Below are 22,286 nucleotides of genomic sequence, written 5' to 3' on the forward strand. Positions count from 1 at the left end.
TTCTTCAGTATAACTGAGCCAATTTTAATTGGATGGCTTTACTATTGAACTTCAGTTCACAGAACATTCAGTTCCAGTATGTTATTTCCTTTTTTCACACAAGTACCTACATTCAAGGCTTTCCTTTGGGTTTATGGGATGAAAGTTTTTTCTGTGGACAGTAAAACAATCTGGAAAAGTCATCCAGCCACCCAGTTTTCAATCTATACTAGAACATAGAACACTACAGCACAGTACAGGCCCTTCGGCCCTCAATGTTGTGCCAAGCTATGTCTAAACCCAAGATCAAGCTATCCCATTCCCTATAATTCTGGTGTGCTCCATGTGCCTATCCAATAACCGCTTGAAACTTCCTAAAGTGTCCGACTCCACTGTCACAGCAGGCAGTGTATTCCACAGCCCAACCACTAAACTAAAACAATTGAAACTCTATACAGTAGTAAGGAGAACTTGGCAAGGTTTAAATGCAAGTTAACAGCTCAGTTAGTGATTCAATGACATAAATGTTGAAGCACTCTGATTTAAATCCTTGGTTGTGATGCATTCAGGGTCACCATAAGCCTACTGTGTATATGTGTGAACAAGGATGGCAGGCTTCCTTCTTTCAAGGACATCAATAAATAAATTGGGAAATTACAGGACACAATATATATATGTTCTTGTTGATAGGATTGTTGAGCTAAATAGCCTTTTGTTATTTATTTCATATCATCAAAAACTCTCAATCAAAGTCATAGTCATAAAAAAAGGTTTATCACATAATTCATAATAAATCATCGCTGGTACAGTATTAGGACACTTGTTTGAAGGCAGTAATTTCTTTTTCATGTAAAATTGTGACATAAAGCAATGCATCAAATAACATGGGAATCTGAAGAAGGGAATTCCTTATGCACCTTCCCTCTCATGTGTGCGAATAGAAACCACATCATTTAAGATAAGCGTCTAGAAAAAAAGAAAACAATATGACCTGTCATAAAATTATAATTGGTGAATTGAGTGCTCACACATTAGTTGAAATGCAAAGTTACATAAAATGCTGTTCTCTCAGCTCATAAGAAATAAAAATTCCTCCGCTGGTTGCAAGGATCCTATAAAGTTTTGCATGTCAGTTCAGTTGCAGGATACGAGCCCTGGTTTGAATGGGCTACAAACTGACAATCCCAAAAGAAGTGAACAAGATGGACAACGTGGAAAATGGAATATTGTTATACTTATGCACTAGAGATTAATATTTGAGGAATACTGAAATTTAGTAAGGGATGCTTTATTCTAACCGGTCTATACCCGGAGTGCAACATACTAACATTGGATTCTGTTCCCAGTCCTCACTTTGATGAGTGCAGAATTCATTATGTGCAAGTTTGTAATTTGATCCAGAGGTTATTGCTGAAACACATTACTGTGATTGAAAAGAATGAGCTTCATGCCTTCAATTAGGGGTGCTTCCCAAATTCCCCTCAAATTCAATTTTCTAGTTTGCTGATGACACCACTGTCGTGGGTCGGATCTCAAACAATGACGAGACAGAGTACAGGAATGAGATAGCGGATCTGGTGAACTGGTGCAGCGACAATAATCTCTCCCTCAATGTCAATAAAATGAAGGAGATTGTCATCAACTTCAGGAAACATAAAAGAGAACATGCCCCTGTCTACATCAATAGGGACGAAATAGAAAGGGTCGCGAGCTTCGGGTTTGTAGGTGTCCAAATCACCATGAACCTGTCCTGAGCCCCCATGCCGACACGATAGTTAAGAAAGCCCACCAATGCCTCTACTTTCTCAGAAGATTAAGGAAATTTGGTATGTCAGTTATAACTCTCATCAACTTCTACAGATGCACCACAGAAAGCATTCTTTCTGGTATGGCTCCTGCTCTGCCCAAGACCGCAAGAAGCTATAAAAGGTTGTGAATGTAGCTCAATCTATAATGCAAACCAGTCTTATATCCATTTACTCTGTCTACACTTCCCGCTGCCTCAGCAAAGCAGCCAGCATTATCAAGGATCCCACACACACCAGACATACTCTTTTCCGCCCTCTTCCATCAGGGAAAAAGACATATAAGTCTGAGGTCACGTACCAACCAACTCAAGAACAACTTCTTCCCTGCTGCCGCCAGACTTTTGAATGGACCTACCTTGCATTAAGTTGATCTTTCTCTACAAACTAGCTATGACCGTGACACTATATTCTGCACTCTTTTCTTTCTCTATGAACAGTACACTCTGTTTGTATAGAGTGCAAGAAACAATATTTTTCACTGTATATTAATACGTGACAATAATAAATCAAATCAAATCAAATCGAAGCTTCATGCCACCAATCATTCTTGAAATTCATGCCCCAGCTATATTCCTAATTTGAAAGTAATTAATTTTTCTTAGATGTGATAGATTGCATGACAAATGTAAAACTTCCTTTTACTTAAACATACCATTATGAGTTTATCATCTTTGATTTCTCGGGTAATTGATGTTTGTTTTCCATCCCACTTCTGAATCTGGACCAATTTGTCACCTTCCAGTGACACAACTGTCTGGAACAACAACAGTCAGCATATTAGATTTCTGTAGTTCAGTCCTTCACATGCCACATAGGTTCTCCAAACTCAGTGTCCAATATTTCTGACTTCAGATGTGGACACAATTCTTGCTCACATAAAACTACACTCAAGACTGCACACGCACAAAGTGCACTTGTGTTAGGAACAGCTATCACCTTTATTTATCAGGTTCTTTCTTTAATCAAAAATCAATTTTTTTCAGACTAGCTTATTGCACAGGTCTTTTTAAATAACTGTTCATTGTCGTCCAAATTAAATTGAAAACAATGCTGCCATTCTAATCACACTGTTTTATCATGGTGTTACAATTTTTGGACTTTTTGCAAAATATTTTCTGTTCAGCAAGCCATAAGTTGACCTTGGGTGCCTCATGATCAGAGTAAACATTTTACTGCCCAATATATTGACAAACAAAAACGTGACCCATAGACTATCATGCAGAACCAGCTTTAATACTGAAATATGTTGTGTTGTCTTTACAGAGAATGGACTGAAGTGGCAAACTGAATAATAGGGGCCAGCATCAAAATATTAGAAAACTAGGAATAAAAGAGGCGGAAAAACATATTTTTAAAGTGTGCATATTTATGGGAAAAGTTACCAGGGTCATGGAAACAAACTGTAAAAATAGTTTCCAGAAACAAACATAGTGAAAAAGAGAAAGTCAGGGACATGTTGAGAAGGTGGGGCAGAGCGAATTGAAAAAGGAGACAAGCAGCTGTTCAATTTGTTCTTCCTGAAAATGTCTTTACATTTTTTAATACTCACTGCATTGCAGAAATTTAATAAAATCTGAAATTGAAATTTTAAAAAAATGATTGCGTACATTAAACAATTCTCCACCCTTAAGCATTTTAACCCTTATCGATTCTAACGTCAGCCTAAAATACTGGGGAGCGATCTTACCAGCTATCATGCCAGTAGGTCAGCGTGACAAGCAGGTAAGATTGGGAAAGAGGCGGAAAATCGAGTTTGTGTCTGTTTTTTGCCTCTCACAATGTTACTGGCATCTTCTGCCAGCAAAATCCTCCAGGTGTGAAGACAATTTTAGTATTCAACACTTAATTTAAATCTAATTTGCGAGTCCCAGATGCTATCATCCCGGCTCATTTGCCTTTTCCTGCTTGAGATCCTTACCAGCGAGGATCAGGTATGGTCTCCACCAATAGAGACCAGATGTGATGGCCTTGCCAGTGAGAACAGAGGTCATTAAAGCCCTCCCGAGTGGTCAGGGGCAGTGCCCTTCTTTGGGCAGTGCCAGGTTAGCACTGCCAGCCAGGCACCCTGGCACAGCTAAGGGGCCAGAGCTTGATGGGGACAGAGCCTGATGGGGCAGGGGAAAAGGGGAGATTCTGCTTTGGAGGGTGATTGGCCAAGCGGTGATTGAGGGAAGGCGGGGTGAGTCTGGCACAGGGAACGATTGGCAATGGGTCCTGATGTCCGAGGTGGGTGGGCTGACAGGAGATCTCCCAGTGTACTGTGTACACTGTGCACTGGGATATTGAGCTGCCTGTGCAATGGCACCCCTAGAGCTCAGCAGCCAGCTTCCTGACAAGATTAGGCTCCACCATCTACCCCTGCTGGCGACAATTACATCTGGGCTCTTTTTCCAACTAAGTGCCACATGATTGCAACTGGGAGCTTGCCAAAAAGATACCTGTGATTCTCTCCAGTTTTCACGCTTATTCAACACTCGGACGTTTTTGGGTAAGATCACCATATTGTATTATTTTTCATTCATTCATGGGAAATGGGCATTGCTGCCTGGCCAGCATTTATTGCCCATCCCTAGTTGCCCTTGAGAAGATGAAGGTGAGCTGCCTTTTTAAATCGCTACAATTCATGTGCCGTGAGTTGATCCACAGTGCCGTTAGGGAGGGAAATCCAGGATCTTGACCCAGTGACTTCAAGGAAATGGCACTATATTTCCAAGCCAGGATGGTGAGTGGCTTGGAGGGGAACTTGCAGGTGATGGCGTTCCCATGTATCTGCTGCCCTTGTCCTTCTACATGGAAGTAGAAGGTGCTGTCTCAGGATCTTTGGTGAATTGCCGCAATGCTTCTTGGAGACAGTACACACTATTACTGAGTTTCAGCGGTGGAAGGAATGGATGTTTGTAGCGGGCTGCCTTCTCCTGGATGGTGTCAAGCTTCTTGAGTATTGTTGGAGCTGCAACAATCACGATCCAGGCAAATGAGGAGTATTCCATCATACTCCTGATTTGTGCCTGTACATGGTGGATAAGCTTTGGGGAGTCAGGAGGTGAACTATTCACCACAGTACTCCTAGCCTCTGACCTGCTTTTGTAGCTACTGTGTTAATGTGGTGAGTCCAGTTGAGTTTCTGGTCAATGGTAACCCCAAGGATATTGACAGTGGGGGATTAGAACATAAGAACATAAGAAATAGGAGCAGGAGTAGGCCATCTAGCCCTTCGAGCCTGCCCCGCCATTCAATAAGATCATGGCTGATCTGTCGTGGCTCAGTTCCACATTCCCGCCCTCTCCCCATAACCCTTAATCCCCTCTCTTTTCAAAAACCCATCAACCCGTGTCTTAAAAATATTTAGCGAGGTAGCCTCCACCACTTCAACGGGCAGAGAATTCCAGAGGTTCACCACCCTTTGAGTGAAGAAGTTCCTCCTCAACTCCGTTCTAAACCACCCCCCCTTTATCTTGAGGCTGTGCCCCCTAGTCCTACTGTCCTTTCTGAGCGGGAAGAGTCTCTCCACCTCTATCCTATCCATCCCATTCATCATCTTATACGTCTCAATGAGATCTCCCCTCATTCTTCTAAACTCTAACGAGTACAAGCCTAGTTTATTCAGCCTCTCCTCATAGCTCAACACCCTCAACTCCGGCATCAGCCTAGTAAACCTCCTCTGCACTCCCTCCAAGGCCAAAATATCCTTGCGTAAGTACAGCGCCCAAAACTGCACACAGTACTCCAGCTGCGGCCTCACCAATGCCCTATACAGCCGCAGCAAGACCTCCCTACTTTTATATTCAATCCCCCTCGCTATGAAGGCCAGCATCCCATTCGCCCTCCTGACCACCTGCTGCACCTGCAAGCTGGGTTTTTGCGACTCATGCACAAGGACCCCGAGGTCCCTCTGCACCGTCGCCTGCTGCAGTTTTTCGCCACGTAAGTAATAATCCTTCCTACCATTATTCCTACCAAAGTGGACCACCTCGCACTTGCCAACATTAAATTCCATTTGCCAGTTCCTGGCCCATTCGCCCAGCCTATCTAGATCCTTCTGTAGACTCTCCACACCCTCCGCACAATTTGCCGTTCCACCAATCTTGGTGTCATCAGCAAATTTCGACACCATACACTCGGTTCCCTCCTCCAGATCATCTATATAAATGGTAAATAGCTGAGGCCCCAGCACCGACCCCTGGGGCACTCCACTAGTCACCCTCCACCAATCCAAATAGCACCCATTGACCCCCACTCTCTGCCACCTATTTGACAACCAATCCTCTATCCACGCTAACACCCTACCCCCAACTCCATGTCCTCTGACCTTCTGCAATAACCTCTTGTGAGGTACCTTGTCAAACGCCTTCTGAAAATCAAGAAAGACCACATCCACCGGCTCTCCTCTATCCACCGCCCTAGACACATCCTCATAGAGCTCCAGTAAATTTGTCAGACACGACTTCCCTTTAACGAAACCGTGCTGCGTCTGCTCTATCAAGCAATTCCCCTCAAGATGCTCAGAGATGGTAAGACCATTGAATGTCAAGGAGCGGTGGTAGTGTCTCTTATTGGTGATAGTCATTGCCTGACATTTGTGTGCTACGAATGTTAGTTGCCATTTGTCAGCTAAAGCCTGGATATTGTCCACATCTTGTTGCATTTGAACATGGACTGCTTCAGATCTGAGGAGTCACAAATAGTGCTGAACATTTTGCAATCATTGGCAAACATCCCCACTTCTGACCTTATGACAGAAGGTCATTGATGAAGCAGCTGAAGACACTATCCTGAGACGCCATGCAGAGATGTCCTGGAGCTGAAATGACTGACCCTTCGTTTTCCTATGTACCAGTTTTGATTGCAACCAGAGAAGAGTTTGCCCGATACCTATTGATTCCAGTTTTGTTAGGGCTCCTTAATACCACACTCAGTTGAATGCAGTCTTGTATAAAGGGCTGTCACTCTCATCTCATCTGTTGCAAGAATTCATTCTGCTTCACTGAATTAGATGGGATATACTATTTGCAACATTATTTCTAGATCATGGCTCTAGACCAAAGTCTACATTTACTCCTATAACCTGGGATTAAGATTCTTTTGTTACTTGCAAGAATGAATGATGTACGTGCGAAATAAATAGTTTGGAAAATTTAACTTCATTATCTTTGGGAATGAATTAACTTTGGACCAAACTAACAGACCATTTAACTTCCCTTAGAGGCATTAAGTATGATTAGAGTCCAGAAGCAGATAATTGCTAAAATCTGCTGGAAGTTTGTATTTTCAATTCATGCCTTTGCTGTCAGCTGTGACATATTCACTGTCAAATGCACAGCAGGAGTGAGATTCTGTTTCATCTTTTTCACTCCTTGCGACAGTTTAATGAAGTTAACTAAAATAATTTCATGTTCCAAATGTTGTCCATATTTGTTGTAGTATAAGTTGTCTCTGTATCACACTTCTTGCAAAGTTGTGTAGAGTAGATTGATGTTTGTAAAATTGTAAAATGCTCGGGAGAAAGCATTGCATGGTCCCTTTAAAAGATGTTGCTTTTTCCGTGCTTAAAAAGTTTAAAAAATGCAAGTACAGATAGAGTGCTCAAAATGAAACATTTATTTTGGAAGGCCAAGCAGCAGCGTTGCCAAGCAACAGGTTTTCAGGCATTTGAATTATTTGAATTCAGCCTATCAATCTGAATTAGGCACTTAGATACCAAGAACCTATTAAATCTAAATCTGATGGTTTTGGCAATCTAGGACCAATCCAATTGTGGGGGATATTGATATGTCATCACAGGTATAAAAGGAAGGGAGCAGTGCGACAGAGGAGTAGAGCAACAGCCACCTGCCACAGCTCATACCTTTTAGCTCAAAGCCTCATCTAGATAGCAAAGAAGAAAAAAGAATCAACAGAAAAAATGAGAGATATTGATCAGGTGGACACTCGGAGGCTTTCCCCCAGGGCTGAAATGGCTGCCAGAAGAGGACACAGGTTTAAGGTGCCGGGGAGTAGGTACAGAGGAGATGTACACAGGACATAGGCAAAGAGAAGGTGAAAAGAAACGTAGTCGTAATTGGGGATAGTGGGGTTAAGGGTATTGACACTGTCCTTTGTCACAATGACAAAGTGCACAGAAGGGTGTGTTGTCTGCCTGGTCCAGGATGTCGCATCTGGGCTGCAGAGGAACCTGGAGTGGAGGGTGAGAATCCGGTCGTTGTAGTACATGTGGGTGCCAACGACGTAGGCAGAATGCAAACTGAGGATCTGGGGAGGGAGTATGAAAAGCTGGGAATGGAATTAAAAAGTAGAACCGACAGGGTGGTTATCTCCGGACTACTGCCTCAACCGAGTGCAGACGGGCGTAAGGTTGATAAGATTAAGGAAGTGAATGGGTGGCTCAGGGATTGGTGTGGGAGGAATGGGTTTGAATTTATGGGGCATTGGCATCAGTATTGGGGTAGGTGGGACCTGTCCAGGTGAGATGGGGTTGGTCTGAACCGTGCTGGGACCAGAGTCCTGGCGAATCGTGCAAATAGGACTGTAGATAGGGCTTTAAACTAATTGGGGGGGGGGAGGGTGCGAGGGTAGGTGACATTACGGGCACTAAAGGTAAGAAGAGGGTACAGTAAGGGAAGAGGCCGAGGATGTCCCAATAATAAAGGGAGTAGGGGGCGTGAGTATGGTTGGTGGCGTTCTGGCAAATAGGGTCCAGATGAAGGCTGGGATGAAGGCACTTCATCTGAATGCACGAAGCATTCGGAATAAAGTGGATGAGCTGGTGGCGCAGATCGGCACAAATGGATATGATCTGGTGGCCATTACAGAGACGTGGCTGCAAGGTGACAGGGACTGGGAGCTGAATGTCCAGGGGTATCAAGTGTTTAGGAAGGTTAGGCAGGAGGAAAAAGGGGGGGGCGTAGCTCTGCTGATTAAGGATAGCATCAGGGTGGTAGCAAGGGATGATATAGGAACCAAAGAGCAGAAAGTGGAATCGTTGTGGGTGGAGATTAGGAACAGCAAAGGGAAGAAGACGCTGGTGGGTGTCGTCTATAGGCCCCCAAATAATGATCAGGAGGTGGGGCGGGCTGTTAACGCGCAAACAAGTGCGGCGTGCAGGAATGGAACGGCGATAATTATGGGGGATTTCAATCTACATATTGATTGGTCGACCCATGTTGGACGCGGTGGGCTCGAGGAGGAGTTCTTGGAATGCTGCCGGGATAGTTTCCTTGAACAGTGTGTGTTGGAGCCGACGAGGGAGCGAGCTATCTTGGATCTGGTGTTATGAAATGAGGCGGGTAGAATTAGGGACCTTGTGGTGAAGGATCCTCTTGGGGAGAGTGATCATTGTATGGTGGAGTTTCTGGTGCAGATGGAGGAGGAGAAAGTGGGTTCCCGGACACGCGTCCTTTGTTTGAACAGAGGGGAGTACAGTAGGATGAGAGAAGAATTGGCGAATGTTGACTGGGGGAGCGTGTTGGAAGGTAGGTCTGCTGAGGAGCAGTGGAGGATCTTTAAGGAGATCTTTCTTGGTGCTCAGCAGAAATTTATTCCGATGGTCAAAAAGGATCGTAGGAGGAGAGGTAATAAGCCGTGGATAACGAAGGAGGTGAAGGAAAGTGTTAAATTGAAAGCAGAGGCGTTTAGAGTAGCTAAGAGTAGTGGGCGAGAAGAGGATTGGGAGAGGTTTAAATGTCAACAAAGAATGACAAAGAAGTTGATAAAGAAGGGTAGGATAAACTATGAAGCTGGCCTAGCGCTTAATATAAAAAAGGATAGCAAGAGTTTTTATAAATATATAAAAAGGAAGAGGCTGGCTACGGTGAACGTTGGACCCTTAGAGGATGAGAAGGGGGACTTAGTGGTAGGGGATGGGGAAATGGCTGAGGCCTTGAACAACTTTTTTGTTTCGATCTTCACGGAGGAGGACGTGAATAATTTGCCGGGTGTTAGCGATGGAAGGATGGTAGGACTGGAGGGTCTCAATGACATTATTGTTACTAGAGAGGCGGTGCTCGACAGACTGGAGGGACTGATTGTGGACAAGTCCCCAGGACCGGATGGAATGCATCCGAGGGTTCTGAAAGAAATGGCAGAGGTGATAGTGGATGCCTTGGTGGTTATTTTCCAAACGTCGCTGGATTCCGGAGAAGTGCCAGAAGATTGGAAAACAGCTAATGTTTCGCCATTGTTTAAGAAGGGTGGCAGGCAAAAGGCAGGGAATTATAGGCCGGTTAGTTTAACGTCTGTTGTAGGTAAAATGTTAGAATCCGTCATCAAGGAGGAAATAGCGAGGCATCTTGAGGGGAATTGCTTGATAGAGCAGACGCAGCACGGTTTCGTTAAAGGGAAGTCATGTCTGACAAATTTATTAGAGTTCTATGAGGATGTGTCTAGGGCGGTGGATAGAGCAGAGCCGGTGGATGTGGTCTTTCTTGATTTTCAGAAGGCGTTTGACAAGGTACCTCACAAGAGGTTATTACAGAAGGTAAGGGGGCATGGAGTTGGGGGTAGGGTGTTAGCGTGGATAGAGGATTGGTTGTCAAATAGGAGGCAGAGAGTGGGCGTCAACGGGTGGTATTCGGATTGGCAGTTGGTGACTAGTGGAATGCCCCAGGGGTCGGTGCTGGGGCCTCAGCTATTTACCATTTATATAGATGATCTGGAGGAGGGAACCGAGTGTATGGTGTCGAAATTTGATGATGACACCAAGATTGGTGGAACGGCAAATTGCGCAGAGGGTGTGGAGAGTCTGCAGAAGGATCTAGATAGGCTGGGTGAATGGGCCAGGAACTGGCAAATGGAATTTAATGTTGGCAAGTGCAAGGTGGTCCACTTTGGTAGGAATATTGGTAGGAAGGACTATTACTTACATGGCAAAAAACTGCAGCAGGCGACGGTGCAGAGGGACCTCAGGGTCCTTGTGCATGAGTTGCAAAAACCCAGTTTGCAGGTGCAGCAGGTGGTCAGGAAGGCTAATGGGATGCTGGCCTTCATAGCGAGGGGGATTGAATATAAAAGTAGGGAGGTCTTGCTGCAGCTGTATAGGGCACTGGTGAGGCCGCAGCTGGAGTACTGTGTGCAGTTTTGGTCGCCGCACTTACGCAAGGATATTTTGGCCGTGGAGGGAGTGCAGAGGAGGTTTACTAGGCTGATGCCTGAGTTGAGGGGGTTGAGCTATAAGGAGAGGCTGAATAAACTAGGCTTGTACTCGTTAGAGTTTAGAAGAATGAGGGGAGATCTCATTAAGATATATATGATGAATGGGATGGATAGGATAGAGGTGGAGAGGCTCTTGCTGCTCAGAAAGGACAGTAGGACTAGGGGGCACAGCCTCAAGATAAAGGGGGGGGCGGTTTAGAACGGAGTTGAGGAGGAACTTCTTCACTCAAAGGGTGGTGAATCTCTGGAATTCTCTGCCCGTTGAAGTGGTGGAGGCTGCCTCACTAAATATTTTTAAGACGCAGGTTGATGGGTTTTTGATAAGCGAGGGGATTAAGGGTTATGGGGAGAGGGCGGGAATGTGGAACTGAGCCACGACAGATCAGCCATGATCTTATTGAATGGCAGGGCAGGCTTGAAGGGCTAGATGGCCTACTCCTGCTCCTATTTCTTATGTTCTTATGTCAGGGGTAAGTTTTTCACTCAGAGGATGGTGGGTGAGTCAAATCGGCTGCTGCTGTTGGTAGTGGTGGAGGCAAATTCATTGGAGTCTTTTAAGAGGCTTCTGGATAAGTACATGGGACTTAATAGGATTGAAGGTTATAGGTAAGCCTAATACGTAGAGATAAGATCGGTGCAACTTATGGACCGAAGGGCCTGTTTGTGCTGTAGTTTTTCTATGATTCTATAAAAGGCCCACAATATTCCAGAAGACACAAAAGCTGGCTGTAATTTAGAGAGTGACTAAAAATCTATTTTTTTGCCGATAAGTGAGTGGGAACTGTATTTTTCTGAACAACATTCCATTAGAATCATGTTTTATCAGATTGTTAATAGTTTAGTTAACTCATTCACTGTTAGTTAAATAAATAAATTGATTTTGATTTAACCATTAAAAGTTGTTGAAGAGTAGACTGTACCACTTCACACTTTTACAGATTATGAGATGAGGTATTCCTCTTTGATGGTTAAGTGTTAGTTCTCAGAGCACGGTTCCACCCCCGCTTCAGAACACACTGTATTGTAAAAATTCACAAACCAACACAATGGACTCCCTGATACTAAAGTTCCTATTATCCCAATTATCCAACAATAATTTACATCCATATAGCACCTTTAATATATTAAAACGTACCAAGGTGTTTTGTACGAAAATTTAACACTGAGCCACAAAAGGAGATGTTATTGGCTGATGACCAGAAGTTTGGTCAAATATTGCCTACAGCATAGTCAATCCCCAATGCATCACCTCAACAACAGCTTTGGGGCAGCAAGTTCCATAAGCTAACTCCTCTTTTGGTAGAGGTTTCTTCTAAATTCTCATTTGGTGTATTGGTAACTCTTATTGTACGCTGATTTTTTTTTTCTGGTTACACTGGTGGCTGGATGACAGAGAAACTTCTAGAAGCAAGTGAAGAATTGTGGATAAAGAAACATGTGAGCCTTTGTTTGACAGCGATAACTTGAAGAGACGAACCATCACAAGAAATCTTGTAGGATGCTTCAGAGGAGATAGATTCTACATCGAGGATATTTCTTGGTCAAGATTCTCCTAAACTTGGTAGTATCTACTTTCAGTTAAAAAGTTAAAATTGATGTTTAGTTAAAGTTAATGTTCAGTTAGAGTTAAAGTTCAGTAAAAAGTTAATAAGTTGCAACTGTTTATGTTCAAGTTGGTTACTGAAATGTCAAATAAAGAAATAATTAACTTACTGGAATGCTTGGAAAGTGTTTAAATTAAAGTTTTATAACAGGTAGGTTGAGCTGCTTGGAGTTGCAGGGTTGGGTGAGGGTTTGGGTTGAAGCATTGTTAACACTTTCACTGCTTTCTTTTGGGGGTTTGTGAGTCTAGTCTTGAGTTTTCAGGACATTTCAGTCTTGTGATATCTGAGAGCTGCAAGCCTTTGCCAACCTCACTACATGGGTCAGCCCCATTTACATCTCTTTTGATGGGTCTTGTCTACTCAGCAGGTAATTGTTAGACTTTTTTAAAAGTCCAGGTGTTGTGAGACTTCTTATTGCTGATGGCCCACAGTGCCTCATGGTTGCCCCCAGTTGAGTTGGATCGATTCCACATAGCACAGTGGTAGTACCACACAACTCAATGAAGGGTATCCTCAGTGTGAAGATGAGACTTTATCTTCATACGGACTGTGCAGCGGTCACTCCTACTAAGACTGTCATTGACAATTGCAACAGCAGATTGGTGAGGACAAGGTCAAGTTGGTTATTTCCAAATTGTTGGTTCCGTCACCACTTGCCACAGATCAGTTCACACAGGTTGGACTAGTCTGTGAGGCAGCTCTCACACTTTTGCACAAGCCCTCTGATGTTAATAACAAGGATTTTGCAGGGTCGGTAAGGCTGGGTTTGCTGTCGTCGTTTCCTGTGCGTGGGTCAATGCTGGGTGACCCACCCAGTTTAATTTCTTTTGTAGCAGTTTGAGATGAGTGACTCACTAGATCATTTCAGAGGGCATTTAATAGTCAACCACATTGCCGTGAGACTGGAGTCATATACTCAGAGAGTAGTAAGGGCGTGGAATGCCCTGCCTGCAACAGTAGTGGACTCACCAACATTAAGGGCATTTAAATGGTCATTGGATAAACATATGAATGATATTGGAATAGTGTGGGTTAGATGGGCTTTAGATGGGCTTTTCACAAGTCAGTGCAACATCGAGGGCCGAAGGGCCTGTACTGAGCTGTAATGTTCTATGTTCTACACGTGGGCCAGACCAGGTAAGGATAGCAGATGAACCAGATGGGTTTTACAACAATTGCTATTACTTTTTAATTCAGGATTTTATTAACTAAATTTAAATTCTGCCATGGTGATGTTCAAACCTCTGCTCCCATCGCGTGCTCGTGGGCCTCTGGATTGCTAGTCCGTTGATATTATCATTCTGCCACTGCCCGCATCTTAAATGTGCCAAAATTCCAACTAAACATTTCATTTTTGTGAACTTGATAGAACTGCAGCAAGTAAAAACACGTTCACTGTTGAGCATGAGATAGCCCGAGGCGGCGGTTGGGGTGTAAACAACATGCACTCCACAAGAACCTTACCTTGCAGTCTCTGTTGTCAGAGGTATGTTCATTGAATGGTTTATCAAGTTGGAAGATAATTTCTGTGCTTCTGTAGGTGCTCTTGGTTTGTATAATGACATTATCACCATCTAATTTAATGATTGTGTTGGGTTTAGTGACATTGCCCACCTGTCGGGTTGCGAAGTCCACTCCTGAGTCAGAAAACAGATATGCAGATAAATGTAGCAATATGCAATTGGTGCAAATCATAACAGCACTGTATATTAATGATAGGTCCAAATAAACAGCTATCATAAATGTGACAGGTCTAAATGCACAGCAGTATAGGGAAAATTACGATGTACATTTACACAAATGTAACTTATAAATCATTGTGGTTAATCAGGAACATTACATGCTCACAGATAAAATGTGAAGAGTTCAGTGTTGAGGGCTGAAATAGGACCTTGTAAGTCAAACCCTTAAGGAGCGGATGCCCAAACTGAGAATTAAGTAGGGATTTGAAGGATATGGGCCAAACGTGGGCAATTAGAACTAGCTGGGAGGGCACCATGGTCAGCACAGATTGGTTGGGCTGAATGGCCTGTTTCCATGCTGTATTGCTCTGTGACTCTAATAAGCCCTATAAATATAGCAATTATTACATAAATAAACACATTTTAACATATGCTACAATTGGCACTGGACATGATGTACATCCTCTGAATAAAAGTAATACTTCAAAAACTAATAGATGTGTAACTACTAAGATATTACATTAGTAACGTGATAATTTAGCACTAACAACAGCAAAAATATTATTTTAAATTCACAAATTCACCATACTTTGTATATGTTTCTGAAAAATGCAAATCAAGAGAAGGGGTGATTACTGAAGGCAGTTAATACTCACATTATTACTGAGAATTGATGGTCATTGACAATATTGCTTGATGATGGTTACTGTCAGTGTTAATGCTTGATGATGGTTACTGATTACGTTTATATTTGATGATGGTTATTAATGATTTGATTTGATTTATTGTCACACCTTTGGTATACAGTGAAAAGTGTTGTTTTTTGCGCGCTATACAGATGAAGCACACCGATGATGGAGAAGGAAACAAAAGAGTGCGGAATGTAGTGTTACGGTCATAGCTAGGGTGGACAAAAAGATCAATTTAATGCAAGGTAGGTCCATTCAAAAGTCTGACGGCAACTGATGGATATTGATAATGTTTATATTTGATGATGATTATTGATAATGTTAATGCTTGATGACAGTTATTGATCATGTTTATGTCTGATGCTGGCTATTAATGATTTAATTTATTGTCACATGTTTGGTATACAGTGAAAAGTATTGTTTCTTGCATGCTATACAGTTGAAGCATACCGTTCATGGAGGAGGAAACAAGAGAGTGCAGAATGTGGTGTTACAGTCATAGCTAGGGTGGAGTGAAAGATCAACTTAATGCAAGGTAGGTCCATTCAAAAGTCTGATGGCAGCAGGGAAGAAGCTGTTCTTGAGTTGGTTGGTACGTGACCTCAGACTTCTGTATCTTTTTCCCAATGGAAGAAGATGCAAGAGAGAATGTTCGGGATGCGTGGGGTCCTTAATTATGCTTAATGATGTTAGTGCTTGATGATGGACATTGATAATGTTTATGTTTAATGATGGTTATTGGTAATGTTAATACTTGATGATGGTTATTAATAATATTAATGCTTGGTGATGGTCATTGTCAATGTTAATGCTTGATGATGGATATTGATTACGTTTATATTTGATGATGATTATTAATAATGCTTGATGATGGTTGTTAGTGTTAATGTTTGGTGATTGTTATTAATAATGTTAATGTTTAATGATGGTTATTGATAATATTTATATTTGATGATGGTTATTGTCAGTGTTAATGCTGGGCCAAGGGGGAATCTGAGGGTCTCCCCTCCCCCACTGAAGGCGGCGCGCGCCAGGACCGTTAGAGCCGAGCTCGAGCTAGATCACTGGTCGATAAAAGATCAATAACATCGCCCGCGGCAGAGCGAAAGGCACTGAACCCTGGGGTAAAACCTGTCGATAACCATTCATTTATGACTAATCTTTCGTTCTTTTCTGGAAAAGAAAATCGTTTTTTGGGGGAGGAAAATCGTTAATTTGGATTGCAATTTGGGGAGTTTACCTCTTTGAGGCGCAAAATTTTGGGTGTTTTCACATTTGATATTTGTGATTCGTGTAACTCATTAATCAGTGGTCTGGAGCATGTAGCATTTTGATTATCTTTTTTAAAAAGCTAACGTATTAAAGTTTATTTTATCGCTTGTTCAGTTTCGACTTCCTGTATCCATGTGCTCTGCGGCCACTCACCCAGTTCCCTCATGTAATTGTCGTAATTCTGGGTGTCCACCAGCCTCCAGTTGCCCACAAACGGCTCCATGGGTCCACATGAGAGAGTTGAGGGGGGCGGGGGGAAGGAGGAGGGAGGGGGAGGGGTGACGATGACTGGGGCGCCGCCCCCTCTCTCCTGGAGAGATTGACAGAGGGCTGGACACCGTACCTCACTGTATCTTCCCTCCTTCCCCCGCCCAGTCCCCCTCGCCTCCCCTCCTTCCTGTTAGAGATGAATATAAAATGTGGTTAACATAAAATTATGACTCAAGAAACAGAGCTAGGATCTTGTGACTATACAACAGCAAACAGACATAGTTTAAACAACACAGGATGGGGCAAGGATGAGGGGAGAATGAATGTTATCTAATGAGAACAAACTTAGCAGGACAAAAACCTATGATTCGGCAGAACACCAAACCATATTATGGGAACAACTGTGGTTTTAGTCACAAACACAGAATATAAAATTCACTGATGCTAACAGAACTATGGTCAAAGACAGTGAAGAAACTGCCTATTGTGTAGGGATAACACCAGATGTGCAGTGTGAAGTAAGACACGTACACCACATCTTGTAGGAATGTAAAATGTCCAGATTGTGAGACAAATGGGAAGCAAGATGTGTTGTTTCTACAACTGAGTATATTTTCTAACTACAGGGGGATAAAGGTCACTGAGATAGTAGGGACATCAGCAATTAAGTTAGCAGAAGATTGAATACAGCAGGTCTGAACTGGACTTGTTAACAGTTCTCCAGGGAACATTGATAAGATGGATGAGTTCCCATGAGATCTAATCAAGTAAGGATGTTGCAACAACCCCACAATATGCATTCTTGCAATAACAGGAAAATATGGTTAGAGGGGAGTAGAAGGGCACAGCCTGTGGCTAGAGGCACCTTGAGCCAATAGGGGAATGACAACACATAAATGGGATAGGGACCACCAATTAGGGGAGAACAACATATTGTGTAATTGATCAATATGCTTGTAAAAATAGTATAAAACCCCTGCTTAAACTCGATGTAAGGTGTGCCTATTTTTTTTTGGACACCCAGTCTTGCAAGAACATTAAACAAAATATCTTGCTCCTTCGGAACTTGACTCGACTAAATTGTTTGACTGTGAGCTGTGTTTCTCACACTTCCCTCTGCCCCGTCCCCCTCTCCTCCCCTCCTTCCCCCTGCCCCATCCCCCTCTCCTGCCCTCCTTCCCCCTGCCCCGCCCCCCTGTCCTCCCCTCCCTTCCTTCCCCCTGCCCCGTCCCCTGTCCTCCCCTCCCCTCCTTCCCCCGCCCCCTCACCCCTCCCCCCTCCCCCCTCCCCCTCTCCTCCCCTCCCCTCCTTCCCCCTGCCCCGTCCCCCTCTCCTCCCCTCCCCTCCTTCCCCCTGCCCCGTCCCCCTCTCCTCCCCTCCCCTCCTTCCCCCTGCCCCGTCCCCCTCTCCTCCCCTCCCCTCCTTCCCCCTGCCCCGTCCCCCTCTCCTCCCCTCATCTTCCCCCTGCCCCGTCCCCCTCACGTCCCCTCCTTCCCCATGCCCCGTCCCCCTCACGTCCCCTCCTTCCCCATGCCCCGTCCCCCTCACGTCCCCTCCTTCCCCCTGCCCCCTCCCCCTCTCCTCCCCTCTTCTCCCCTCCCCTCCTTCCCCCTGCCCCGTCCCCCTCTCCTCCCCTCCCCTCCTTCCCCCTGCCCCGTCCCCCTCATCTTCCCCCTGCCCCCTCCCCCTCACGTCTCCTCCTGCCCCCTCCCCCTCACGTCCCCTCCTGCCCCCTCCCCCTCACGTCCCCTCCTTCCCCCTGCCCCGTCCCCCTCACGTCCCCTCCTTCCCCCTGCCCCGTCCCCCTCACGTCCCCTCCTTCCCCCGCCCCCTCCCCCTCTCCTCCTCTCTCCTCCCCTCTCCTCCCCTCCCCTCCTTCCCCCTGCCCCGTTCCCCCCTCCTCCCCTCCCCTCCTTCCCCCTGCCCCGTCCCCCTCTCCTCCCCTCCTTCCCCCTGCCCCGTCCCCCTCATCTTCCCCCTGCCCCGTCCCCCTCACGTCCCCTCCTTCCCCATGCCCCGTCCCCCTCACCTCCCCTTTCCCCCTCCCCCCTTCCCCCTCCTTGTCTTTCCACTCCACTCCTCCCCTCCTTCTACCTTCACCTCTCCTCTTCTCCTTCCCCTCCCTCTCCCTCTTTCCCCCTCCCCTCCCATCTGCTTCCTAACACCTTAGGAAAAAACAAATGGCAAAGGAAACTTAAAACATCAAATCAAAATATGATACAGGGGGTCGATAAAATGGTCCGGTCCCCGAGCTGTCCACTGAGCACAGAAGGCCTCGATGGCGTCAGCAGACACTGTCTGATCCTTCCCCAGGGTCATTCAGCTGCGAATATCACCACATTTATGAGGAGGTCTCTCTTTTAAGTGCTATACTCGCTGGGAACTAATGAACCCGAGAATCGCCCCCATAAAAGCAGGTTTTTTTTTAGATGGTTGAAGATTGGGAATTTGATTTATCATTAATTATTATTGGCATACAGTAAAAAGTATTGTTTCTTGTATGCTATACAAAGCATAGTGTTCACAGAGCACATGGGGAGAAAGAAAGGAGAGGGTGCAGAACATAGCTGGGGTGTAGAGAAAAATCAACTTAATTTAATAAAATCTGACAGCAGCAGCAAAGAAATTGTTCTTGAGTAGGTTGATACGTGATCTCAAATGTTTGTAACTGGAAGAGAGCACGTCCACGGTGTGTGGGCTCTTTGATTATGCTGGCTGTTTTCCCAAGGCAGCGGAAAGTGTAGATGCAGTCAATGGATGGAAGGCCAGTTTGTGTGATGGACTGGGCTACGTTCACAACCCTTTTGTCGTTTCTTGTGGACTTGGTCAGAGCAGGAGCCACACCAATCTGTGATTAATCCAGAAAGGATGCTTTCTGGTGCATCTGTAAAAATTGGTGAGAGTCGTAGCTGACATGCAGAGTTTCCTTAGACTCCTGAAAAAGTAGAGGAGTTGTAACTTTCTTAACTATAGCATCGATATAGAAGGTCCGGGACAGGTTGTTGGTGATCTGGACATCTAGAAACTGGAAGCCCTCTACCATTTCCCATTCATTTCCATTGATGTAGATAGAGGCATGTCATCCACTACGCTTCCTAAAGATTCTCGGGTTCATTAGTTCCCAGCGAGTATTGCAGTGGCCTGGAGAATCGGGAGCCGAATGAAAAATGCCAAAGCTTTTGCAACCCTCCAGGCTGCGCTGCTGGCCCAACCTGCTTCTTGCCTGCATATTCAAATTAACTACTTCAAATATAATTAGTGGGTTTGAAAGCTACTTCAAATACCTCTTGCTATTCATTAACGTGATCTGCACCCCCACCCCTCCCCCCCAATCAGCCTTCCTTCAGGCCATGCGCACCCTGACAGTGCCAACAATTCACTGCCCCTGGTACATTGGCATTGACGGCCTGACCCTGAGAAGGCTGAAGAAGGTTGGTCCAGTGGCCAATTGTCCCACTGCTGCTGCCAGGCAACAACGGATGGGTTTGTCATGGGTCCTAGGAGTTGGGTGGGCTCGGGCTGGGAGGAAGGGGTTGATCTCATCGCTGCTGTGCGATGTTTTGGAGCATGCAGCATACAATGATGATGATTTGGGAGGCCAGTGTTGGAGGGCACCCCCAGGGAAGTCCAGGCGCCAGAACTGCATCTTAAGCATGCCAATGCACTGCTCTGTGATGGACCAGGTGGCAGCATGGGCCTTATCATAGTGGGTCTCTACCTCGGTCTCGATCCTCCACACTGGCTTCATCAGCTATAACCTTAGCGGATAGTCTTTGTCCCTTGCGAGCCAACCCTGCAGCCTGGGCTGGTCCTCGAAGAACCCAGGGTTGTACAAACTCCTCAAGACATAACTATCATGGACATTCCCTGGATGCTGTGCACACCTGCATAATTATCATCTGTGATCACGGACTATCTGGACATTGAGAGAGTGGAAGCCCTTCCTTCATTTTGCAGGGACTGTAGGGTGATACGCGTCCCATCCACAACTCTCTGCACATGGGCCATGCCAAAATCCAAAATTCATGTGCTCTGTGGGACTTACAGAGAGAGAGAAAAAAACAGGTCCTTCCTTTTTACTATCCCAGGATCCCCACTCCCTCACAGGGACCAGCATCCCCACTTGTGGATATTGCCAACCCAACACAATCTGGGGTGCCATGCTGTGAACAACAGGTAAAGATGCTGTTAACACATATATCTGTACACCATAGAAAAATAGCCTAAAGTTAGGTAGACTGGATATAGTCAGGCACATTGATAACCCACATTATGGAAACAACTGTGATTTTAGTCACAAACATAGGGCATAAAATTTGCTGCTGCTAACAGAGCAATAGTCAGGGACAATAAAAAGATTGCCTCTGGTGTAGGAATAACACCAGACGTGTGGTGTGCAGTGAAGCGTACACCACATCCTGAAGGAATGTATGAGGTCCAAGTTATAAAAAGCAAATGGTATACAAGATGTGTTGTTTCTACAACTAAGCATAAAAGGGGGGAAAAGGTCACTGAGATAGTCGGGACAGCAGTGATTAAGTTGGCGAAGGATTGATTACCGCCAATCTGAACTGGACATGTAACAGTGTTAGACAAGACGGATGAGTTTACTAATGCACTCTTGTGATAACAGGAGACATTGTTAGATGGGGAGTAGAGGGGATGGAAACTTGGGGCACCTCGAGCCAATAGGGGAATGACAACACATAGATGGGACAGGGACCACCAATTAGGGGAGAACAACACATTGCAAAGCCATTACGATGCTTGTAAAAAAGTATAAAATGTGCTGCAAATCTATGTAAGGTGTGCCTATTTTTTTGGACACCCGGTCTTGCAAGAACGTTAAATAAAATATCTTGCTCCTTCAGAACTTGACTTGACTAAATTGTTTGACTGTGAGCTGCGTTTCTCACAACTGGGAGCTCGTCTGGGATCCTAACATCCCTGGTAGGGAGGTTGCCAGTGGCGACTGGGAAGACGCGTTCCGTTCCTCATTGAACAGTCCCAACGGTGGGCCTCTCTGCCAGCTGACTGTTGAGAATCCTAGGAAAGTTGTTCTGAATGAGTAAGGGGGAAACGATAGGCACCGTTGTGGTCAGGCAACGCTGTGCACAGACCAAGGTAAGAAAATTGACTTTTGAGTATTGCCTTGGCGACTGGGTCGTGGTAGGTAAACCATGGGAAGTGGGGGTAGTAGGAAGAAGTCCCCTGGGAAAGGTGCCGGGAATCCGCGGAAGAAGGTTGGGGCCCCAGGGAACATCCCTCCAGAAAGTCCTTTGGGACGGATGTTGGAAGATTGGGATTCTAGTACTAGTACTAGGGATAAAAACAAGAAGACAATGATAAAATATTGTTGTTTTGTTTGGGTGAAGGAACCAATCTGAAGTCCATCCGTCTTCTGGCCAAAGTACGGTTTGGATGAGGATTGGGTTTGCCAGATTCTTAACATATATGTGGGACAGAAGCAGCCGGCGTCCCAGAAAGAAGTTGACTATGCAAGTTGCTGAATAATGTTAATTTAGGGGCTGCGAGGGAGGTCCAACAACACCTAGTATGTGATGAGGGAGCAGAGGAATGTAGAATAAGGGAGGTGCCCCTAGAGGCACTGGAGTTTGTGGATGGGTCACGAAGTATATAGATGGATCAGCATGAATGGGATGGACCTACAATTGGTCTGAGCAGAAAGAGAGATGTATGTCAGCGGAACTGGGAACCCTGACATAGGCTTTTACTGAGGTGCAGGGAGAACGCTAATAGCGGTTATGTATTTGTAATTGTGCATGACTATATGACTGTTTGAGGGAGAAAGGGATTTGTCACGACATGAGGCACCCGAATCAAACATGGTCAAATTTATTAGAGGCCAGTGAGCTCCCATCAGTAAAGGGTTAA

The 22,286-nt window shown here is 45.0% G+C and overlaps 1 protein-coding gene across 2 annotated transcripts; it reads right to left on the minus strand.

Moving 5' to 3' along the window:
• Positions 1 to 676: 676 nt before the first annotated feature.
• On the minus strand, positions 677 to 16,429 carry LOC145358006 (fatty acid-binding protein, brain-like). 2 transcript variants are annotated; one of them, XM_080211681.1, is made up of 4 exons: positions 16,335 to 16,429; positions 14,003 to 14,175; positions 2,440 to 2,541; positions 677 to 945 (listed from the first exon to the last, which is right to left on the minus strand). In XM_080211681.1, the coding sequence occupies exons 1-4, from the start codon at positions 16,402 to 16,404 to the stop codon at positions 889 to 891; spliced, it is 402 nt and encodes a 133-aa protein (XP_080067807.1). In that variant the 5' UTR covers positions 16,405 to 16,429; the 3' UTR covers positions 677 to 888. The 2 variants fall into 2 exon arrangements, with proteins under 2 accessions (XP_080067807.1, XP_080067808.1); XM_080211682.1 differs by having other exon boundaries at positions 932 to 945; positions 2,440 to 2,537.
• Positions 16,430 to 22,286: the final 5,857 nt, after the last annotated feature.

Source organism: Carcharhinus amblyrhynchos, chromosome 24, assembly GCF_965287045.1.
Source record: "Carcharhinus amblyrhynchos chromosome 24, sCarAmb.v2.hapA, whole genome shotgun sequence".
Taxonomy (NCBI): domain Eukaryota; kingdom Metazoa; phylum Chordata; class Chondrichthyes; order Carcharhiniformes; family Carcharhinidae; genus Carcharhinus; species Carcharhinus amblyrhynchos.